The 22,607-nt window shown below is 40.7% G+C and overlaps 1 protein-coding gene across 1 annotated transcript; it reads right to left on the bottom strand.

Annotated features, from left to right (window-relative positions):
* Positions 1-11,917: 11,917 nt before the first annotated feature.
* zfp36l1b (zinc finger protein 36, C3H type-like 1b) lies at positions 11,918-19,560 on the bottom strand. Its single transcript, XM_056363397.1, has 2 exons — positions 19,402-19,560; positions 11,918-15,538 (listed from the first exon to the last, which is right to left on the bottom strand). Exons 1-2 carry the CDS (start codon positions 19,453-19,455, stop codon positions 14,522-14,524), a joined length of 1,071 nt encoding a protein of 356 aa, XP_056219372.1. The 5' UTR covers positions 19,456-19,560; the 3' UTR covers positions 11,918-14,521.
* Positions 19,561-22,607: the final 3,047 nt, after the last annotated feature.

Here is a 22,607-nt window from a genome sequence, read left to right as displayed (position 1 = left end):
TGTGTGTACCTGTTCATACGCCGTGTAGCTGGCGCACTGGGGTATGTTAACAACGCACATTATATCTATTCTTTCTTGAGATTTGTCTAAAATGTTTGTCATGTTAAATATAAAGTGCATTTATGTAACTGCTTTGTGTCCATTCGTAATGTAAGAATTTATGTTTTTAATGATGCACCAGGTTAGAGGAACAATTTACAGCATTAGTTCTCTGAGAATCTCATTCATATCCAAGAAAAACTGATGTTGTAACTGAAATATCTCTAACTGAATCAAATCGAATTGGGACCTTGTGAGTCAAAATCAAATCGAATCAGAATCTTGTGAATTGGGGATCGAATCAGGAATTGAAACGGGACCGTGTGAATCGGAATCGGATCGATTCACAATCAGTCGCCGGTGCAGTGGCCAGTGCCGGCCTTGACCAATTTGGTACACTAGGCAAAATTTTGGCTGGAACCCCCCTTGCATCACAGTCAGTTTCACTACCAGTGTTCATATACTCACACAGAATCTGTATAACTTTATCTTTGAGATTTTGTTGTTTTTTAAATAGAAAATAACCAACAAAATAAAAACCGTATTAGAAACAAGTGACATAAATTCAATTATAAATACAATATAAATAAGGCATTGCACAAACTAGTCAAGTCAATTCTTAATTGTGTAGCGCCAATTCACAACATACGTTATGTCAAGGCACTTTCCAAATAGAGCAGGTCTAAATGCCAAAATGACCTCACAATAATGGTTTTTAACCAAAATTGTCCTCACAATTATAGAAAACAAGAATACAAAGAACCACACATCTATACGCACACACAAGTACATGCAAATACACCGTGTTAATTTATCTTACAGTTGCTCTCATACCTGAGTTAAAAGGGTAAGAAATAATTAATTTAATTAGCCAATCAGAATCAGGACTGCCCATTTCTGCCCAGTAACACCTGCTCCTGAATTTGTATTGCAGTAAATGGGAGAGGTGGAGGCTACTCCCATCACCTCCTCAAAAACTGTAAAAGATGACAAAATGAAACCAAAACTGGGTGATGCAGGACAGAGTTCACAGTTAGCTCTGGTTAGTCAAGTCAAGTCAAGTTAAGTCAATTTCTATTTGTATAACGCCAATTCACAACATAAGTTATCTCAAGGCACTTTCCAAATTGGGCAGGTCTAGACCTTCTCTTTATAATATTATTTACAGAAACCCCAATTCCCACCAAGAGCAAACACTAGGCAACAGTGGCAAGGAAAGACCTCCTCTTAAAAGGCAGAAATCTTGAGCAGAACCCGACTCAGGGTGGGCGGCCATCATGGGGGCAGTAGGTGGTTTGCAGTTGCAGGTCCAGACTCTACAGCTCTGGAGGCGGGAGGACCTGCGGAGAGTAACAGGGGAGAGAGAGGCACAAAGCCTGGGCACTTCATGTGCTTAAGGGAAAAAGCAAACGGTTAGAATGATGCAGTGATATTCAGAAAGTTTACAGTGATCTCATTGGCAGAACAACCTGGACTACACTGTACTGAGTTTACTGATTTGTTGAGACTGAGGCCCATCCATCGGTGGTAAGATGGCAACAGGTCCAAACCCGAGTTTGTAAAAGAATAGGAAGCTAACTGAAAGTTAAGGCATAAAAATACATTTTAAGTTTAGAGGGGCCCTATAGGAAACGGCTCTGCAGCCAGCAGACGTCTTTTTAACTCTGGGAACAGACAGGTGCCCTAAATTCTGGAAACTGAGAGTACGAGATGGAGTATAAGGTTTAAGCAGATCAGACAGGTATGAAGGAGCAAGTCCATTTAGAACCTTGTGTGCCATCAAAAGCACCTAACAGTCTGATCTGATATGAGCAGGATGTCAATGAAGGGAGGCTAAAATCAGTGTAATATGGTCAAATTTTCTGGATTTAGTAACAATCTAGCTGCTGTATTCTGAACCATTTGAAGACTTTTAATATGAGCAAGTGGCAAGCCAGAAAACAAAACGTTACAATAATCAAGTCTTGATGAAACGAAAGCATGAATAAAGATTTCAGCATCAGTCTTAAACAGAAAAGACAGAATGTTACGTAGATGAAAAAAGGCAGTCTTGGTGATATCTTTAATGTGCTGATCAAAGGAGAAGGAAGAATTGAAAGTGACACCCAGCTTTTTGACTGTCAGACTATGAGAAAAATAACACAGTTATCAAGAGTTAATGTTAATTGATCAAACTAGTGTCTATGTCGGGTCAGGCCAATGACCAGCATCTCGGTTTTGTCTGAAATTAAGAGCAAAAAATTATGAGACATCCAGCTTTTCACAGAAGACAGACAGACCTCTAAATTCGTAATCCGAGAGGACTGATCAGCCTTTATAGGTACATATAACTGAGTATCATCAGCATAACAATGGAAATTAATTCCATGACTGCGAATAATTTGACCAAGAGGTGAAATATAGAGAGAGAAAAGCAGTGGGCCAAGAACAGAGCCCTGGGGTACTCCATGTTTCACAGCAGAGTATGTCGATATAGTCTTATTATAGGAGACCCCCACCTTGCTTAGTAGCTCGAGCATGTTTCACAGAGACCAATCATATCCAGCTTATGCTCAAGAATCAAGTAATTTATTAGTGATGCTTTGTTGGACAGTGATCTAATGTTCAGGAAACCAAAATTTGAGTGTTTTGTTAAGGCTGGAGTTGTCAGTAACAGGCTGATCAGTGAGGTAAATGAGGCCTTAATAGCAATAAGACATCTTTTTATCTTATTTCTAAAGAAAAATTTAGAGGGCCTGCGCACATGACGGAGTGAGGTTACAGTAGTGATTTTTTTTTGGAGTAATGTGTCAGATGCTTTGTGAGACACTTCATTGCCATAGGTTATAGGAATGGTGGACAATGTTTGGGGATTTGCATGTTTAAGAAACTTATTAATATGGCAGGGGAGGGAGACAGTCTCAATATTATAAATATGGCTATCAGGCAGATAGTCTATACTATGGGGATTCTCCTCCCTAGACTTAGATTCTAGACTAGTGGTTAAATAAGATATTAAAGAAACGAATGAAGACATTAAAAATGATTGCACACACAAAAAAATGTAACTGTAAATGCAATATGCATAATGTAGCTGCATAATGTGTTCTACAGCACACATGGGCAAGTTTTGTCTGGTGCTGACAGTCAAGTCAGCCAAGCGATTACATGGTTTTTGTCTCCATTTGGTAGGTGAATCTAGTACTGAAACACTTGATGAAACAGCTGTATTCACAGCATGTCTATATGTATTTTATATATAAGATATGTTTGAATTTTGTTATGTGTGTGTTTAGAACTTTTTATTTAGGGTTGGGGTGGAAAATTTGGAGATTTCACCTAGGAATGCTTCTACTAAAGTCTCTCTAGTTTTGCTCTGCTTCACCATATCAATATCAGTTTTGGGATATGTAATGTTCAGATGTTATAGTATGGTATAGTAGAGGTTTTGGGCTGGCCCTGCAGTATCATCTAGGCTGATGCTTACACCTCTTGATGAATCTCACAAGTGTTACCTGCCTTTTGACAAATTAAGAAGATTGAAGATTATACATGTAGCCATCAGCCTAGATGTTACCAGCTAGGAGTAAATGAAGATGGCACACAGCATAAATGAACAATTTCATTTCAGTTTAGTAAATCTGTGTGACTATTACAAGCCGGGCAAACGTTGGCTGACCAGATGTCAATAAAAATGTATGAAACAGCAAGCAGGTAAAAACAACACCTGAATAGGCATAACGTTAATATTTCTAAATTTCCCTGAGGAATTTAAGGTGGGAGTAACATTAACTGACATTAACTCTAGCTATTTATTGATAAGCAAACCACGTTACCATCTTCCATAATTAAACTAGCAAGTTAACGCTCTGCTCCAACAATGGTAACTACCAGTGCAACAGACTATTCATTTCATCACGTTACTGTACCTCTGTCTTTTTCCGTTTTTTCCTCCTCCCCCTTTCTTCTTTTTATTCCCTGGGCACCAGAGAGCTTTAGTAGTTTTAACATGATGAAAGATACAGTGTCTTTTCTGGGGTCACGTAAGATAACTTGCCCGTCCTCCCCAGAGAGCAGGTAAAGTGTAACTAGCCGGGGAGGGCGGACAGGGGGCGGCAGGAACCCAGAAAAAGGCCTCTCCATTTTTTATAGGCTTTGGTTTGTAGCTATGTTATTGTGTGGGCTTATGTTATATTTCAAAATTATAGTTGTAATAGTACAAGTAAATAGTAAAAGTTAAACATTTTGATTTTTTTTTCTTCCCCCATTTACGGTGCCCCCTATGTATGACAGCGCCTCTGGCATTCACCTATACTGCCTATGCCACTGCCCGGCGCTGTCAGTGGCAATACCCAGCCCTGACAGTGTCTGTATAGCTATCATCTGACAGCTTTAGTAGCGCTAACATTTGCTTGCCTGGCATTATCTTAATAACCTTTCAAAAGTTCAAATTTTGCACTTCAAACCTGATCAATGCAATCCTCCATACGAGCCACTGGATAACAAACAAGGTTTGGTGACTGCATTAACCTTCTTGATATCTGTACAAAACCTACCTGATCCATATCTTATCTGCCAGCAGACATGGCGAGGCCCAACTACAATATACTGGTTCTGCCATCCCATGTTCTAACATGTACTCTACTTCATTCTCCATCCGCTTTCGCTTTCCCGTAGGCATTCGGTAGGAACGTTGTCTCACAGGCTGATCATCACCTACATCAATGTCATGCTCAATTAAATTGGTGCATGATGTTGTGTCTGAGAAGAGAGAGAGATGAGAAGTGAGCAACTGCACCAGATCGGCCTGCTGAGTATCCAGCAGATAACTTAACTCACTGTCTAGATTCTTTAGTTACTCAGAATTCTTAAGTTTCCATGTAATAATAGGCTTAGATGGAACATCAAAATATTCTGCAGGCTCAATTGCAACTGTGGCTACTGGTCGTACTGTAGACTCCAATGTGAGACTGTCTCTGGAAAGTGAATCACCTTTTAACCTGCGAGGTAGTCTGAGCAGAATGATATGGCTTCAACAGGTTTACATGACACCGCTGTAATTTCTTCCTCCTGTCTGGTTTATATACTGAATAGTCCCTATCTGACATACTGCTTTTGACTGTGTAAGGGCCACTGAACTTTGCCTGGAATGGGTGTAAAAAAATCGTATTCTGTACTTTGTATACCCATGTTTTGCACTTCATATGGACTGACTTTGTATAACCCTGGACATGAATCTGTCCTCACACTGATAATCCTTATTTGGTACTGTGGATCTGTTCTTACATGTGCACTCCTTATCTGGTACTATCTGTTACAAACTTAGGGGCCTTTTTGTAGAACACGCAGCTGCTTTCTTTGACAGTTAGCTTCCATAATTGTTCACACACACATATCCTGACCATGCCTCCTTCTTCACTCTTCCTATAAAGTTCATTTACACTCTTTGTTTGATATCAGTCTGCAATTACACTCTGTGTGACTGTACACTGATCCTTTGCAAAGCTCTTATTAAAATATATAAAGGCAACTTGGTCATCTTGTCAACCGTTAATTTTCAGATTTCCATCATATGGGGAACCTACAATAGGAAACAAAGCCAAAACCTGATCCTCTAGTTCAAATAAACTGGTCTCTGATTTGCGGTCAAAAAGCTCTTTCATTTTCTCCTGCATACATCTAAGATTTTAATGAGCAATGGTACAAGCAATATGTAGTCGACAGCAAAAATCATTCACATAATTCAGCACATTTTCCGGCAGCTCAGCATTTTTCAACTCCTCCCTCAACACAGCTAGCAGACCCCGGAGTGTGGCCAACTACCAGTTCATTATGACTGAACGCTGTGCTCTCCTGTGACACTTCCTGTACTGCAAGTAGCAACCAAGGCAGGCCCTCTTCCCAATCCTGAGAGAGTTGGGTACAGTAAGAACGCAACATAGACTTCAAAGTTTGATGAAAACTGTCCAGGGCTCCTTGAGACTCAGGACGGTATGAACTGGCCACCTGATGTTTAACATTTAACTGTTTCACCAAAAAAAGGTGAAACACAAGGTGTGTAGTGTACATACGTGGCCTGGCATCAGTCACAAGCCATTAAGGAAGTTCATTATAAGGACACGCAGAGCTACGGACCCACAATTGACACTTTGCGACTCTTCCCACCATCAAACTATCAAATTGATAGGAAACAGAGACCATGGACCCTTATCTCACAAACAGACCATGTTGTTAGCATGTCCGAACGACACAGAACCAGACCAAAGGTCAAAGGGTCAGCTCCAGAGGATCAACCAGTGGACACCAGACAACTGGAGAACATAGGCTAAATCTCCAGTTTGTAACAATAAGACTTTGTCTAAAGATATTTGATTGTTTCTTGTATAGGACAAGTAACAACAAATGGACTGATTAACACTAAGGTGTGAATCCTGCTCTGTCTGTGCCATGCATGAACACACACACACACACACACACTAACCTCCCTTCCTCTGCCCCTCTCTAGATAAGAGGCATAAACTACAACCCACATTCCAATCCTGGGTAGTGACCAGCAGAACTCTCTTCACAGACACAGATCAAAGGATGAATGTAAAATTAAATATCTGACTGTTCTCTAACTCATGAGATGTTCCTATGCAATAGTTTAACCCCAAACTTCTATCCCATAGAATGTTTGAAATGTAACATGTAGATTTTAAGACAATGTCCTTCATGTGACCATACTGTCAGCATCCTTCACACAAGGTAACACACTACATGACCTCCAGAATGTCCATATTATTATTATCCCAGTCGAAGAACTCCTGTGTAATCCATATGTATAGACCATTAGCTTTGGGAAATGTTTATATTGTTGTTTGATCAATTAACCACTTATATCATAATTAATTCCAGGTTTGAAGGATGTAATATGAAATCAACACTCCTATTACTCCTCTCTGCTATTATTAGTGCAAGTAGTTTTATGTTATTTCATTTAATGTTTTGTGGTCATGGTGGAAGATGGATGTGCGAGTTTATAAGTAAACTCTAGATTTAAATTATTCTAAAGTTCAGTAGAAAATTACTCTCTTCTCCAAGTGGAAACACAGGAGAAGATGGGTGACGCCCCTGAAACATGTGCCAGCCCCCAGGGATAAAACAGTCGTGAACAATTCACACATTGCCTATTCAAAAGCCAAAACCAAGCTTAAGCCAATTCCAGGCCTAAGCCTAAATCAGAGTTCACAGACAAGAAGATGTGAGAAGCGAGAAACGATGCAGAAACTAGAAGCTGAGATCTTTGCTCAAAGCTCAGAGTCCCGGCTCAAAGCCCGGCTCTGTAGCCATGTAAACTCTTAGCTCTAAGCTGCTCGCCACAAACTCATGGCTCTTAGTCATTTTTGCACTTTCTGTGTCGTTTATTTTTCTTTGCCACAAGCTACAAGTAACATGATTTTTGTCTACATGTGCGATCTTTTATTTTTATAAGCCAAGTCAAGACCAACTGAACCAAAACAACAGAAGTGCCTCAGAGTAATTTTGTAACTTTTAATCATCATCAAGTTTTCCTTTTTGAAGATTTTGACAACTTTAGAGTTATCTGGTCAACGCCAGTCTCCTCTAAAGTTATCCAGCCAAAGTGAAGAGCATTAGAGTTTATTTCGCATCAACCCGCAAGAGACACCAGCAGATAACATCTGCACGACCTCCTGCAGAGAAGCCTAGCAGAAATCAAGAGTTCCCGAGACAGAAAGTCTCCTGGCAAACTCCACCAGAGCTGAACCGCTGAGACACCGGCAGAATGCGTCATCGTGATAACAGGACACAGCCTCCAGGAGAATCCACCTAGATCCCGCGTCTCCAGGGTTACCACGGCAACCACAGCCACCTGGGTTCCAGCCGAGGGTCTTCAGCTACAGTGCAACCCACAGTATGCCGGTCTTAACACTCTGCTCATGACTTGGTTGATGTTGAAATATAGCAATGTTTAATCATCAAACCTAATTCGTAGATGTAGCATCATTAGCTGTATAGCCATAGTGTATAGCCATAACATATTCTCTCCCACCATTGCCAACTCATCACACTGCTCATTTCATTATTATTTTCATCTTCATGATTATTACACCTTGCATTTACTCTGTATATAGTAGTTTAGTTAATAAACTCCTTTATTTACACCCAGTTGTTGTCCTGTTGTGTTCTTTTGATGTAGAGACTGGAGATCCATTGAATCGAGAAGTCACGGCTTCCGATATGAGATTGATAAATTTGGCAATGAAGTAATTCATTGATGTCCTCCTAGAGGACTGGTGCCCCATTTCAACAAGAGTAAATCATGTGATGTGCTCAACACAAGATTTCAAAATTTTGACGTGAATTAGTTTTTTTATTTTCTGGTAGACCTCAGCTTCCTCAGTCATAGATCACTGTCATAGTTACAGCATTTTTAGTTATCTACACTGGATTGTGGCTGTGGCTATAACTATGGCAACATAATTATAGCTATGGTTGTAGCTGTGGCTGTGACACATGAGCTCACTGAAGTAATACTGAAGACAAGCCGCGTTTGTGCAGGTGTAGTGACCGGGTCGTGTTGAAGTGGAGAAGCTGTTCCAGAACATCATGCCTGACAGAAGTGGCCTCAGATCATGGCTAAGCTTTCATAGGTCGTCTTATCTGCTGTGAACAGTAGCCACACAGACAGGGACTTTAGCTATCTTGGAGACTGGGCTGTGCCAGAAAGCCTCAGAGGGAATGCAATAAAAAAAATCCCACTGTGAGCTTTTGCAGGGTCAGTGAATAGGTTCTCTACAGATGGGTGGTGTGTGAGTTACTGTTCCACCATGATCCTTCAGAGCAGCTTCAGAGCTTCTTGTTTCAGACTCTCCTGGAGGATTTTGTGTGTTGCTGGTTGTGGTGGAGAGCGCTGCCTAACATGTGGCTCCCACAGGTGTTCAGATGTGGTGACGGTGAGGACCAGAACACGTGAATCATCCTCATCAGAACTGAAGGGAAGCAGCTGTGTTAACTGTTCAGTCTTTACTAACAATTTCAGAGAGGTGTTCATTTAATGTGTTTGTTCTTACATTTTACATTACATTTAAATTAGGGAGACTTTGTATCCAAAGAAACTTACTGACGCTTTAGTGCAGTAGGAGACCTTAGTACTACATCTGTTTATTTCAAGTGAAAGAGATCAAGTAAAGAAATGCAGTGAAAATGCACAGTAAGAGCTAGTTAGGCTACGTCCACACTACTATGTTTTCATTTTAAAACTGCGTTTTGAAACAAAAACGATCTCCGTCCAGACTCACACACCTGAAAACACATATATGAGCATTCACGTACACTGGGCATGAATGAGCCAGTGTAAACAGCACGCAGATTGTCTTCTCTGCTGTTGGTTAATTACAGTAAATCTTCTGAAGGAGGAACAGTGTCTACATCGTTTCCAATGGTCTCAGTTTCAGCCCATTAAGACTACAACACATCCTCAGAGTTTTCAAAATAAAATAAATCCAGCATCATTTCTGAAAGTCTGTTTTTTGTCCTAAAAACTCCAGAGTTGTGTGAACGGGAAACGGGAGGAAACGTAGCAAAACAGACGTGTTTTAATATGAAAATGTATGTGGAGGTTGCCTTAGACATGTTAGGGTGTTAGGAGAGGAGGTGCTCTCTGAAGAGATGAGTCTTCAGCAGATTGTTGAAGATAGAGAGGGACACCCCTGCTCGGATAGACTTTGGTAGACCAGAAGAGTCTGGACTGAGATTGTCTTGCGCGGAGGGGTGGTGATGACGGACCACATTCCTTGGAGGAACACGCTGACTGAGAAGGAGCATAAAGCTGAAAGATTGCGTTCAAGTAGATTGAGCAGTCACAGAAATCTCTCTATTCTTATGGCTGCAGTTTGCAGTGTTGTTGAATTGGTGAACATTACTGTCTTTGTAAGGATAGAATTTATGGCTAGGTGTACCAAATAAAGCTGGATTTGGAGTGTGTTTGGATTATAAGGAGGCTTATCTTATTTACCTGGTGAACACAGTTCTCTGAAATCTCACCATTGATGGACTCAGACTGTCTTGGCTTGTTTGGGTGTGAAGCCCACACTGGGTGTTGGAGGGCAGTGTAGATGTCATCATGTTATCGGTGACCTGTAATCTCATATCTGAGCAGATGGAATGTGTTCCAGTGAAGTGTGGCGTCAACAGCAGATACAGAACAAGTCTTCCCTAACTGAAATGTGTCCTCATTTCCTTCATCCTGCCTCTCCAACATGTCCTCTGAGCTGATCCTTCTGGGCTGCAGCTGGGACCGCTGTGTTTTCAATCCACTTCCTCTTCAGCTGGGAGAAAACATCACTAATAGAAGAAGTGTAAAGCTGCCCATACAGATATGTAATATATGACATATTTTGATTTCATTTTCATTTGACCATAGGCGGTCCAGACACATACTAGGTTTAGATCTAGTCTTGTTTGGTGTGTATGTGGCCCCTGGAATGACCTGTATGTATCAAATATCTCATAGTAGGGGGGTCAGTCCTAACAGACATCCTCACAGTGATGTACTGTGTATTTGTTCCTTTTTTAGGCCTAGGACTAAAAGTATGTATCAACTCCCGGTAGTTGGAAGACTTCCAGAGGTTGCTTTGGGAGTACTCTCTCACAATGAGATTATTAGAGAGTCAAAAAGTTTTGTATCATCATCAAATCATTCCCAGTGGGATATTAGAATGAATGAAACACTTTAAAAAGCAACATGAGGCTCCTAGACCCACATGCACACTATACATTAATGGTAATTACATCATGAGCAAAAGATGCACCAGCAGACATATTAGAAAACGTTTCTACAACACTGGGAAAATAACTTTACGTAAGAAATATTTCTGGAACTCACATTTTACAGATATTAAATGGCTTGTTCTAAGTTAAGAGAACAAGCCATTTAAGTTAAGAGAAATACATCTGAAAATATCACAAATAATTTATCCAACAAACTGTACAAAATTTCAAGATTTATAAATATTGATAAGAAATGTACTTTCTGGAAGATCGAACAAAAAACATCTCATTTGTTTCACTGTTGCTCTTATTGTATTACATTCTGGAAAGACTTTGAAAGTTACATATATGCAGAACAACATGTGAGGAAATTATTATGACTCATTTTGAATGTAAGAAAACAATGTATGCAATACTGTTAGCCTCCTTATTTTACTAGGGAACTTTTGTATTCATAAAGTGAAATTTCTTAAATAAAATCCCTCTTTTGTTTCAAATTGATCTTGAATGTTAATTTAAGTGTTTGAAGTGTTTGTCAGTAGTTAATATATACTCTGAAATGCGTGTCTGAAGAAGTCTGTCACTTAATTATGCATTATTGTATATAATAATAATAATTATTATTATTGTTTTTCATCATCATAATTTGTTGAAATTTTTATGTGTTTGTTTAAGTAAAAGAACTGGTATGTCTGACGTTTGTACTTTTTCAAATTTAATAAAAAAAAAACACAAAAAATAACAAAAAACTAAAGTCACCTACTTGTGGTTGTTTCTGCCACCAACCAACTACAGGAAATACGGTCACACTCTCCTTAGTGAGTTAGTGTTGAATAATGATCAAAAGTTCTTTTACAGAACATTATGTAGACAAAATGTCATCACCTCATTTTATTGTTAGAGACATTTGAGTTAAATTGTGTCATAATTAGTGAATGAAATTATGAGTTATGGCCAAAAACGTGTTTTGTCAGGTCACAGTGACATCCTTGAGTCCTAGTGAATGTTTGTGCCACATATATGGGCCAGTAGAAAGGACAGGCCACAAAGGCTGGACAACAAGCAGCAATGATGTCACATGATATTGCGTCATTTCCTGCTCACGACATTATCATCAACTCACACATTCAGTATAAATATGCGTTTTATTTGTTTTAACTTGAAATCTTTCATTAGAAAACAAACCATGAATGAATCCATGTAGTGACATCTGCTGCTACAGAAACATGTCAAGGCAACATCTGGACACCTGGAATGTTTTAGAGGCACTTCTTGGAACAAAAAACATAACCTTTACATAATCATGATCATCATGACTCAAAGTGCTACCAAGTGTGCATGTGATACTGTGGAACAGACACGCTTCCATTGTCCTTTCAAAATAAGAGCAAGTGTGGCTGATAATCAAATGGGAATTAATCTGAGTAAGAGACACTGATGAGGACAGGACTACATTCAGGGTAAAAGAAGATGCTGCCCAGACCTGCAGCAGGAAAGAGAAGAGAGGCCTGGACCCACAGCTGTGAAGCTGTGAAGCATTTTGATCTGAAGTGGTGCATAAAGTAAAGTGCAGGTGGGAGAGGTTTACAGGGTTCCTACACAAGCTGTTTCAACACACTCTCAATTTAATTCTGCAGATCAATATTAATATTGTCACTTCTGAACAACTTTTGTTCAACGTTACTTGTGCAGATGCTCTGTAGAAAACTGTTTCCATAGACATTGGTATACTTGAACATTGTTCTACGTGTCTGAAGAACACAAATTTATTTCCCCCAAACCTCTTGATGAAATCAAACATGGCTGAAAGGCCTTAAAATTAACTTTAATAAATATAGGTATTTATATACATTCACTGTGAATTTCACACTTTAGAGACATGAGCTGCAAGAATAAACCCTGTGTGTAAAGATAGTGCAGTAGGGAACAGAGCTGCTAAACAAACAGACAAACAGCCACATATTAGAAAGGCAGCAGCTGTGACAGATGTTGTGTATGTTAACTGAACCCTGTGAAACTAGCACCACCTGCACCCTGAGTGCAGTCATACTGCGCTGCGCCCACGCCTTCCAACAACTACATGCCACCAGCTTTGTTATCTGATTAGTTTCCAATTAGTGCACGAGCTGTGTTCGTCATCTGAACTTGATTATGGCAGCTGCAGAGTTTGTAGCTCTGCCTCTGGCATGTGCTGGTGCAGTCACTTTCTGTGTCGGAGCCTTCAGACATCAACAGTCCAATATGTGGGAGGAACAAACAATAAATACTAATGCTAAACCTTTGTATTTTAAATTAAGATTCAGTTTCAATATAAATCAAGTGTTACAAATAAATGTCATTGCAGTATATTAACTGAATAAAAATAACAAAAAAAGGTCTTCACAATCTCGCGATTAGTACAGATCATAATTTAACATAAAATAAAATATATAGTCTATTGTTTCATTTAACAGATAAATACAAAATAAAAATGCTTAAGATCAGCAATAAATACATTTTGATAAATAAGCAGTGACAGCCAAAGCCCCAACTCTGAGAGCTTTGGGAAATTATCTAGACAATAATATCATCATCATTATAATATTAAATATGGTGGAATCTATAAGAGCGTTTACACTCATCTGATTTCAGACAGCATACTGACCCCTCACCTCAGACACAGAGGTGAGCTGTGGGGAGGGAACATGTGAGAAGACTGAAATAGTTCAGTTATTGATTTTAATACTCTAAAGGCTGAGGAGGAAAATCAACAGCAGGAACCTGCCAAACTTTGTCTGCTGGCAGTTTGTTAACGAGTCAGTTCACCAAAATTATCAATAAAAACAAACAAAGAAAATAAACATTTCTCTCCTTCCTCGCCAAACTGTTTGGCACTTGAGAAACCAGGCTTTCCCTTTTGCCTCTGACTCCACAGCCTTCAGTGAGAACAGCTGTGTCTGAAACAGAGACAGTCCATAAGAAGCTATGGATAATCCACTGCTGCTGCAGTTGAATTTATTGCAAATTTATTTTTTAATGCTGTGAATAAAAATCAGATTCACCCTCCTCTGGTATTTTGGGACAGAGGCAGAAACCTCAGACACAGAGAAAAGCCAAACTGTACACATTTGGCTGGAGGTAAGTGAAAGAACATAATCTGGGAAAAAATTAGCCTTAACCTCACAAGTTTATTCGAATCCTATTCAAAGAAAACCCAAGGGAATGATAACAGACCACCGCAACAGTGAAACAAGGCACGTAGCTCCAGCACCAGCACCAGGCCCATCACATGACAGAGGCCAGAAAAACAGGGAACTGAGCTCGATCAGAAGAGGCTTACTGTTGGTCATGAAGGCACTTTTAAAGAGACACTGTGTCTTGGCTTCCTATTGTGATGGTCCTTAAACAGTCGAGGTGTAGCTGCTGAAGCACAAACACACACACTGAGCCCACTGACACTCTACTGCACATAAGTCACACTGATTCACTTCATAATGTGATCTCAAAACCATCCACATTCATCCAATGATGGCATCAGTGCAGAGACTTGATCTGACTTTTTTTAAGGGGGCGGGTCCTTAAAGGTAAAACAAATCCTGAAATAAGAGAAGGCACACTCTGTTCTGATGTGACTCACTGGCAACACACAGATTAGTCGGCTCCTCCTGTAAACAGGACTGAAAGAAGGAGGTCCCCATCCTCCACTCTCCCTCCCTTCCACTCCTATCTCAGACCAAGGGATGGAGACACCTTAATCATCAGAGATAGAGAGCCTGCTGAAGATGGGGAGGCGGCGAGAGGCATCCAGGAGGGGGGACTCAGAGCCGCTCTGACTGCCCATGCTGCTCTGGTATCCCTCCTGGTCAGAAAGAGAATCTGGGGGGCTGGGGGGGCTCTCTGATGCAGGCTGAAAAAAGCAGGGGGTGGCTGTGGAAGGCAGGGCCAGATCTTGAGGCTCAGACACAGGCGGGGGCCCCAAGCTCGGGCCGAACAGGCTGGCGTGCTCCTGGCTGGAGTAGATGAAGAGGTTGTTCTGCCACTCCATCAGATCCTCGTTGGAGAACACAGGTGGAGGTGTGACCGAGGTGGGGCTGTCCCTTGGGCCGCCACAGGTGGGGAAGCCAGCGAAGCTGAAGCTATGCTGCAGCCGAGGGCGATCCATCTTGTTGAAGCCAGAGATGGGAGGGGGCCCGCAGCGCTCCTCTGCGTTATGGATGAAGTGGCAGCGGGGGCCGTATGGGCAGAACCCAATGGTGTGGAATGTGCGGCACAGTTCAGTCTTGTACTTTGGGTGACGGCTCAGGCTGCGCAGCTCGTGCATGCCGTGGGCAAACTGGCACTTATCGCTGTATTTGCAGGTACCGTACTCCTCAAAGGGCCGGCACAACTCCGTTTTATAGCGGCTCAAGTTGACTTGGCTGCTTGCACCCACAGATGCCTGACTACCAGGGGACAGCCTGTCTCCCAGCTCGGAGTAAGAGCGCTCATGGAAGCGGTTCTCCTTGTTGTTGCTGCTGCAGCTGCAACCCAGATTCACTGAGGGATCCGTTTTGAAGCCGTTGACAAGATGATTCAGGCTGAACTTTGCACTGGGGAGGCTGGCTGAGTGACGCCGTTGGAACAGGCCTCCTGCAGAGGGGGCCCCCACTACCTTCCTGTCTAGCAGAGATTCAGTTGGGGTGCAGGACGGCTTGGCACTGAAGCATGGGGCAGATGTCAGCTGAGGTCCACCAAGACTGTGGTTGTTGTAGTTCAACATGTTACTGTTCTGTAAAGAGAAACGTGACAGTCAGTTGAAGAAACACACCATTTGATTGGTGTGTGCTGTTTTTTATCAAGCTGAGCCCGCGCCCTTTGCTGCATGTCACCCCCCCATCCCACCACCACACACACACTGTCCCTAGCCCTTCCTGATTCTCTTACTGGCTCTATCAAAAAACAATATGAAGGAATAATAAAAAAGTAGGGTGGGGACCTTAGAGCCAGATTTTAACGCAGATTAATAAAAACTGGTGATTTTAAGAGACATGATTTTTAATCCCACTTCTGCACAGCTATGTTTTATCTTCTTTTTACATCAGCAGTTACAGATAAGTCACATGTGCAGTGTCCAACATGACACAGCATTTCCTGCAGTATGGCATAAGTGTGTGTTATAACATCCCCACTGGGTCATCATATTTCAGAATCAACTAGTGCTACAGTATCCAACACAGATCAAAACAAACCTTAAGATCATCAACTTTAATGGGGCATGACAGAGGTCATGCATATATTTCTTTATTTCACCTTTGAGCCCAAGTCCTTATGAGAAAAAATAATGGCAGTGTAATTCAGCTGAAAATATAGGGGGCTTTTGCCATTTCGACATATTCTGGTTTCCTTCCTCAAAAAGAACCATTACTCCAGAAGCAGAGGGGATAAGCAGAGTCTGAACTGTAAAGTCTGAATGATTACAGAATCTGAATGTAGCTCACTTCTCTATTCTGTTGTTAAGAGAAGAGAAAGGTGGAGGGTGTAAACTGAAAAATCCACCAAACCATGTCCATGAGAAGAGTCCTCCAAGTTTTGATTGGTTGTTTGATCACAGAAAACTCCACAGGAAGTGGCAACACTCAGTCTGTCACAGACAGAGATCACTTACATGTCTGGTCCCTGTGAATATTAGACAGATATGTTACTGAGCATCTTGGTTTGGTCATTAGTCTCCATAATCGACAACTTCAACTATGAAAATGTGTCGATATCAATATTAAGTCGACAAATCGTTTCCCATACGCAGGCAGGCAGACACATACATATACATATACACACACACACACACACACACACACACACACACACACACACACAGCATGGCAGAGGCTGCCCCAGACACAGAACCAGGTGAAGTAAAGATAGCTGAAGATTACTGGAGTTGACGACAACTATGACTAAACTTTACTGTAAGTGCAATAAAAAGTAAAAGGCCAATAAGAACTTCATCCAATCATCTGTTCAATAAGCAACAAACAGAAAAGAGATATTTTCATCTATTTCCCTGGTGACTCCCGGTGTCTTTACGCAACAACATGGCGCTAGTTAAGGTAATAGAGCACTGTTAGGAAATGCTACAACGTAAGCTGTGTCTGTGTTATAATAGTTCCATCAAGCCCATGAGGACTCTGCAGACATTGTGAGCCCTTTATGCACACATTGCATGAGGGAATTACCCACAGTTCATAGCATTGCCATGTTAAAAACAGGGTTACCATGGTGACAAGGGTAAACAAACTGCCATTAAATGAAAAAAGAAGAGAGAAGATCAGTTAACAAACAAGCATGAAAGAATAAACCGTAAAATGAATGTAACATGTGAGAAGACCAGCTGTTGCAGCTGTTTGTCCTGTAGGTGAGCAGGAGTAAAACATGTAAAATCCAAAGTCCCAAAACAACAATAGGACAAAACATGTTCTGACATCATCAAGGTAACGTGATATGTCACAAAGTGCTGTAACCATTCTTCTTTATACCATGTTGAGCCCTTGCAGCCTCTCACACTCAATCACCCACCAGGTGACGTCAATTAAGTCTGTGAGCGTTCAGGACTTAGGCTTGAGGGGGACATTGGGACTGGACCACTACCTCAAATATAGGAACACACACACAAACACAGGGCAGTCTATTAGATACAGGTGTGTCAGGCAGGAAATCAAAGTGTGGGATCACATCAAGAGGTTAAAGGAGGGAGAGGGAAGACCTTTGACTCTGCAGGTAGACATTCACCTCTGATTCATCAACCTTAAATAGGGCTTATTATTTTAAACATGGAAGTATCCAAACATTAGGCACTTAGCATGGCTGCTGGCTCTGATGTTCTCCTTGTTCTGACACATTCAGAATCACTGCCTCTTTGCTGGTGTCGTTAACAGGCGGCTCACTTCCTGCATGTGTCTAAATTTATATTTTAGAGACTCATTATTACGTGTTGTATTTCTCTGTAATGTAGAACAGTGTTAACGATGTCACTTACAACATCAGCCCTGGACTCAAACCATTCTCTGATGCACCCCAAATAGATATATCTAACTAATTAAAGTAATATAATACACAAGAGACAGTAGTCGACTGATGGCTTGAACTAAAGACTACCAGTCACCAGGAAAACCAGGCCCTATGTAAACATGATCTTTTCAGACCATACAAGTTTATAATTTTATAACTACAAGTGTTAATAGCAGTCATTGAGAAATACTACCTTGTCCTAATGCCAATAAGGTTATTTCTGTTATTACCTCCTGAGAGATATTCTGTAAAACTAATTGATTAAGCAATAGCATACTCTTGGGAGTGATATTGTACTGAATATCAGCACGGCTGTGATTCGGTTGTAGACTTTTATACACCAGTTCTACAAGCGTCATATTAGTTAATAGTAATAAGCAACAACAGATTATGATCTGTTTGTTTATTTCATAATTAATTTGGCTATGCCAACAAACTGTTCCGCAACTGGACTGTTGATAAGAAACACATACATTTTCCTGAACCGATGATGTCATATGAGCGCACCTGGAGGTGTGTGCTAAGTATCCAGGCTTCTTTCCTTCTCTTCATCCTCTTCTGACGACCATACATCATTTAATTCAAATGTTATTTCTGGAAATATTTTCATATGTGAAAAGTCTGTTACAATCTAAGATAGATAACAACCGTTACTGTAACACTAATTAACGGTTAATAGAACACCGGTAAAACGGAGTGATACATGTAGTTAAATGTCCCAGTGCTTTTGTACTCTATATCAGCACTCATGGAATGCCTCTCATCCAATCAAATTACTTGGTCGAAACTGACTGTAGTATAATTTTCTTTAACAGTACACTGGTTGCTGTGTAGTCCAGTACACATGTGAACAGCACGGACTGGTTCAGCAATGTCCTCTGTTCTGTCCTGGCCCAGTATCTGAGCCGCAGCTGGACTCTCCTCGGACTAATGAAGCTACGCAGAAACGACTGACTGTCCACTTTACAGCCTCAATAGAAGAGAATGAATAGTTTCGTTACTGCGGACGGATACTAAAAGTGAACAGATACAACGTGGTGGTGAGGTGAGTGTCAGAGTCCATGCAGCTAATTGGCAAATAAAGACTAGCGTAGCTGCGTATAACCACAACAACACAACTGAACTAACCAGTTAACTTCACACTGTGCTCTGGCCACACACTGGGCTGGTAGTTAACGCCGGTTGACTTTAAATTACTAACGTTAGGTGAGTTAGAAACAGGACTACATTCAAACAATTAACCAACCAACCAACCAAGCAACTAACCAACCAATTTCATTTCAGTGTAAGAGTAAGCTGTGCTCAGTGTGCGCCACTCTTTCTTACCCAAATGACTCTAACTGTCCCACAACATTAACCAGTTAGTCCGCAGCACAGACTCTCGCTCTGAATTCCTCTCACTAACAGATTGAAAGACGTTTAACGGTAACACATTTTATTACGAGTCAACAGTCTGCGGGTGACACAGGTCACCAGCCTGAAAAACTTCACACCCAACTTGCTAAGTGGCTAGACTAATGTTAGCATGTTTTGTCCAGAAAAGCCGCAGTGAGCCGGCCGGTCCCCCCCCGGAGAGGAGTCGTTTACCTTGTTGGAGACTTCTTCGTATTTTAGGAAAGGAGAAATGACAATCGCTGTCATGTTTATTGGTAAAGAATGGGAGTTGCTGGCCGTTTGCGGTAGCTGATATTCTGTGCCCGGCGGAGAGCCCCCTCTGTCGCGCGGCAGTGCTGCGCAGACAGCGGCTCTGGCTGAGAGGTGGGCGGACTTCCTGCAGCCGCAGCGCGAGGGCCCACAGCGCCACTACAGGACAGACCTGTCCCGGTGTCTCAAGACCAATTATTAGACGTCTGTTTTCATGAGCAGTGATTAAATCATGAACTGCTCTCTCCTCCTTTTTTCATAAACGTAACTTAAACATACATTGAATATCTCTCCTCTCTCTTTGCATAAACACACACATGAAGTACAATCACCTGATGTGTGGCTGATAAATGACAACCCATACGTAATTATATCTACATGTTTATATACCAATAATACAGTTGGGTCCAAAAGTCTGAGAGCACTTAGAATTCGATGAGACATGTTTAAAATTAATGAGAAAAACATACAGTATATACACATATTGAATTGTTATATGTATGTTGTTTTAATTAATAGCCTATAGCTATATCATTAAGATATTTGGTTGCAACTATATAAAAATTCATCATATAGATGTTTTAATATGTTCATATTCACATTTTAGATGCATATTTCATATCAGTTATAAACTTAACCCCTCATTCAGAATTATCATCGTTTTGAGTGCAAAGGCGAATCGTTTCCTACTATCTCCTTTTCATGTCAGAGGGAGCAGGATTAAGATACAGTCACTTCCACCTTTTAACTCAATCTCCACTCACATTTATTTATGTATGAATCTAGCAGATAAGACTGCAACATCAACACCTAATACAAAATATCAATATCAAGTAAATTAAATACTACAAGGTAAAATAAAACAAAGCAGCCACAGATCTCAGGTTTATGTACAAATAGGCATACACAGTGTACATTTAGTTAACCAATATTTCCAACATTTTTCTTGTTGTGTCGTCATTGCATCATTATGCTGCTGCTAAGCCTGTATGCCTTCTCCAATAAGCTGTCTTCATGCTAACCAACCCTTAATCAGCTAAGGTTTTCTATTGTTAGCAGTGACATGTAACAGTTGTGGAGGCACACATAGATCTTACTGGAGTTACTGGCAGTGCCATCAGAGAGTTGTTCTGAAGGTCAGTTACAAACTATGCATTTTGTTGTTTTATTCAGGACTTGTTAAAAGTCCCGAAGTCTGAGGTTCCTATGAGCACATGAATGAGCATGAGCTCTGTAGATCATGATAACTTTGCACTGTACAGATTCAGGATAAGGATTAGGGACTGTCTAAAACAGTGTATGTTTATCAGGGTGAGCTGTCCTACAGGTTTCCACAGAAGATGATTTTTTATATGAATTATTCAAACTCTTCTTTCTGAGTCTGACCCAAAGTAAACAAAGACAGAACCTTCTTTTCTGGCTGAATACACAGGGATCTACATTATATGTTGGTCAACCTGTTAGTTGACCTGCTCCGCCTGCATATCCATCCGCAATGTTCATGTGTGTGAGGCCGACTTTCAGGGCTCTTATACTACTTTGTTTTCCTGGTTTCAAATGTGTCCTATTCCATCAAGGCAGATATAAAATATTGTATTACAGTTGTCTAATTACAGCCTGTGTTGTCTAATGGAACGTGTCTGTAAATATATTGATTCACTTTGTAAATACAGCTGAATCTGTAGGGGTGAACTGCCATTTTATTTGTCAGCTATTTAGTCACTGTCTTTTCTTTCTTTTGTTTTCACCTCGGGGCTAGCCAACACTTTTTGGGGAGATAGTTTATTTTGTTTGTTGCTTTGGCCTTGGTCGCCCTGAAGTTGTTTTCAATATTTGGTTCTCTGTTCTTGGTGAAAAAAAATTAACTCACTGCAATACAATTCAGTTTTGTGACTTGGTTTTGGGGACCAGGACAGAAAACCTCCTTACACTTATGTGCTCTCATTCCCCTAGACTGGAGCATAACAGGCCCATGTTGGCATTAAATTATTACAGCATCATTTGTAGAATAAAGTCTGTCTGTAGCATATTGTGGATCTGATTTGACTCTGTATTTGATTTCTAATGAGGAGGGCAAAAACCACTTGGTTTGGGTTAGGAAAAGATCATGATTAGAGTTAGAATAAGTACCTCCTCAACATCAGACGATCTTCGTTGTCATGGTTACAATAAAAACGAATGTTCATTGATAATAGAAACAATATAAACTACTGGTTTCACATGGGAATTGAACACCAATCTCCTGTGTCATGAGCCTGTATTTTGTTGTCCCATTCATCCACCCCCCCCCACCTCCTCCTAACGCGTAGTATGACGCTGTTTATACTATGCCACTTCTGTCATAATTACTACAACCACTAGATGTAGCTTAACAACAAAATGTAACTATGGGCCATAATAAGCTGCTTCACAAACTACCTGTGGGCTCATTTCTCACAAGAGGACAGTCTCATGGACACAATCAGCTGATTTCATATCACCATCTGTGTGTGGCCCACCAGTCTGTAGACCTGTAAGTGCACAGAGGGACAGAGAAGAGACACAGTGTCTCTATGTTGGAGGTGACACTTTTCATTTACACAGGGCTGCCCCCTGGACTCCATTGAGGAAGTAGGTGACAGGAGGATGTTAGCTAAGCTGACATCCATCATGAACAATAACTCTCACCCTCTGCATGACACTGTAGGGTCTCTGAGTAGCTTCTTCAGCAGCAGACTTTTACATCCTCGCTGTAAGAAGGAGAGGTTCTGCAGGTCCTTCATTCCAGCAGCTGTCAGACTCCACAACTCCTGCTCTTCCTGACCATGTGCAAACTTGCACTTTTTCATGTACATATCGTGTGTATTGTGTATATTGTATTTATTAGTGTATATTTGGCATATTTTTGTTGTATATTTCCATAGATGTTTACTTTTCTGCTGTGGTAAATGAATTTCCCAGTTGTGGGATTAATGAAGTTAATCTAATCCAATCTAATCTAATCTAATCTAATCTAATCTAATCTAATCTAATCTAATTTAATCTAATCTAATCTAATCTAATCTAATCTAATCTAATCTAATCTAATCTAAGCCTTTAAGATGAAGTCAGAGTAAAGGTTAAAACAGCAGATACAGAGACACTTTTATTTTTGAAAAGTCGATAACCAT

The sequence above is a fragment of the Seriola aureovittata genome, chromosome 19, assembly GCF_021018895.1.
Source record: "Seriola aureovittata isolate HTS-2021-v1 ecotype China chromosome 19, ASM2101889v1, whole genome shotgun sequence".
Lineage (NCBI taxonomy): Eukaryota > Metazoa > Chordata > Actinopteri > Carangiformes > Carangidae > Seriola > Seriola aureovittata.
Note: the sequence above shows the minus strand (reverse complement) of the source record. Positions and strands in the feature narration are given on the sequence as shown.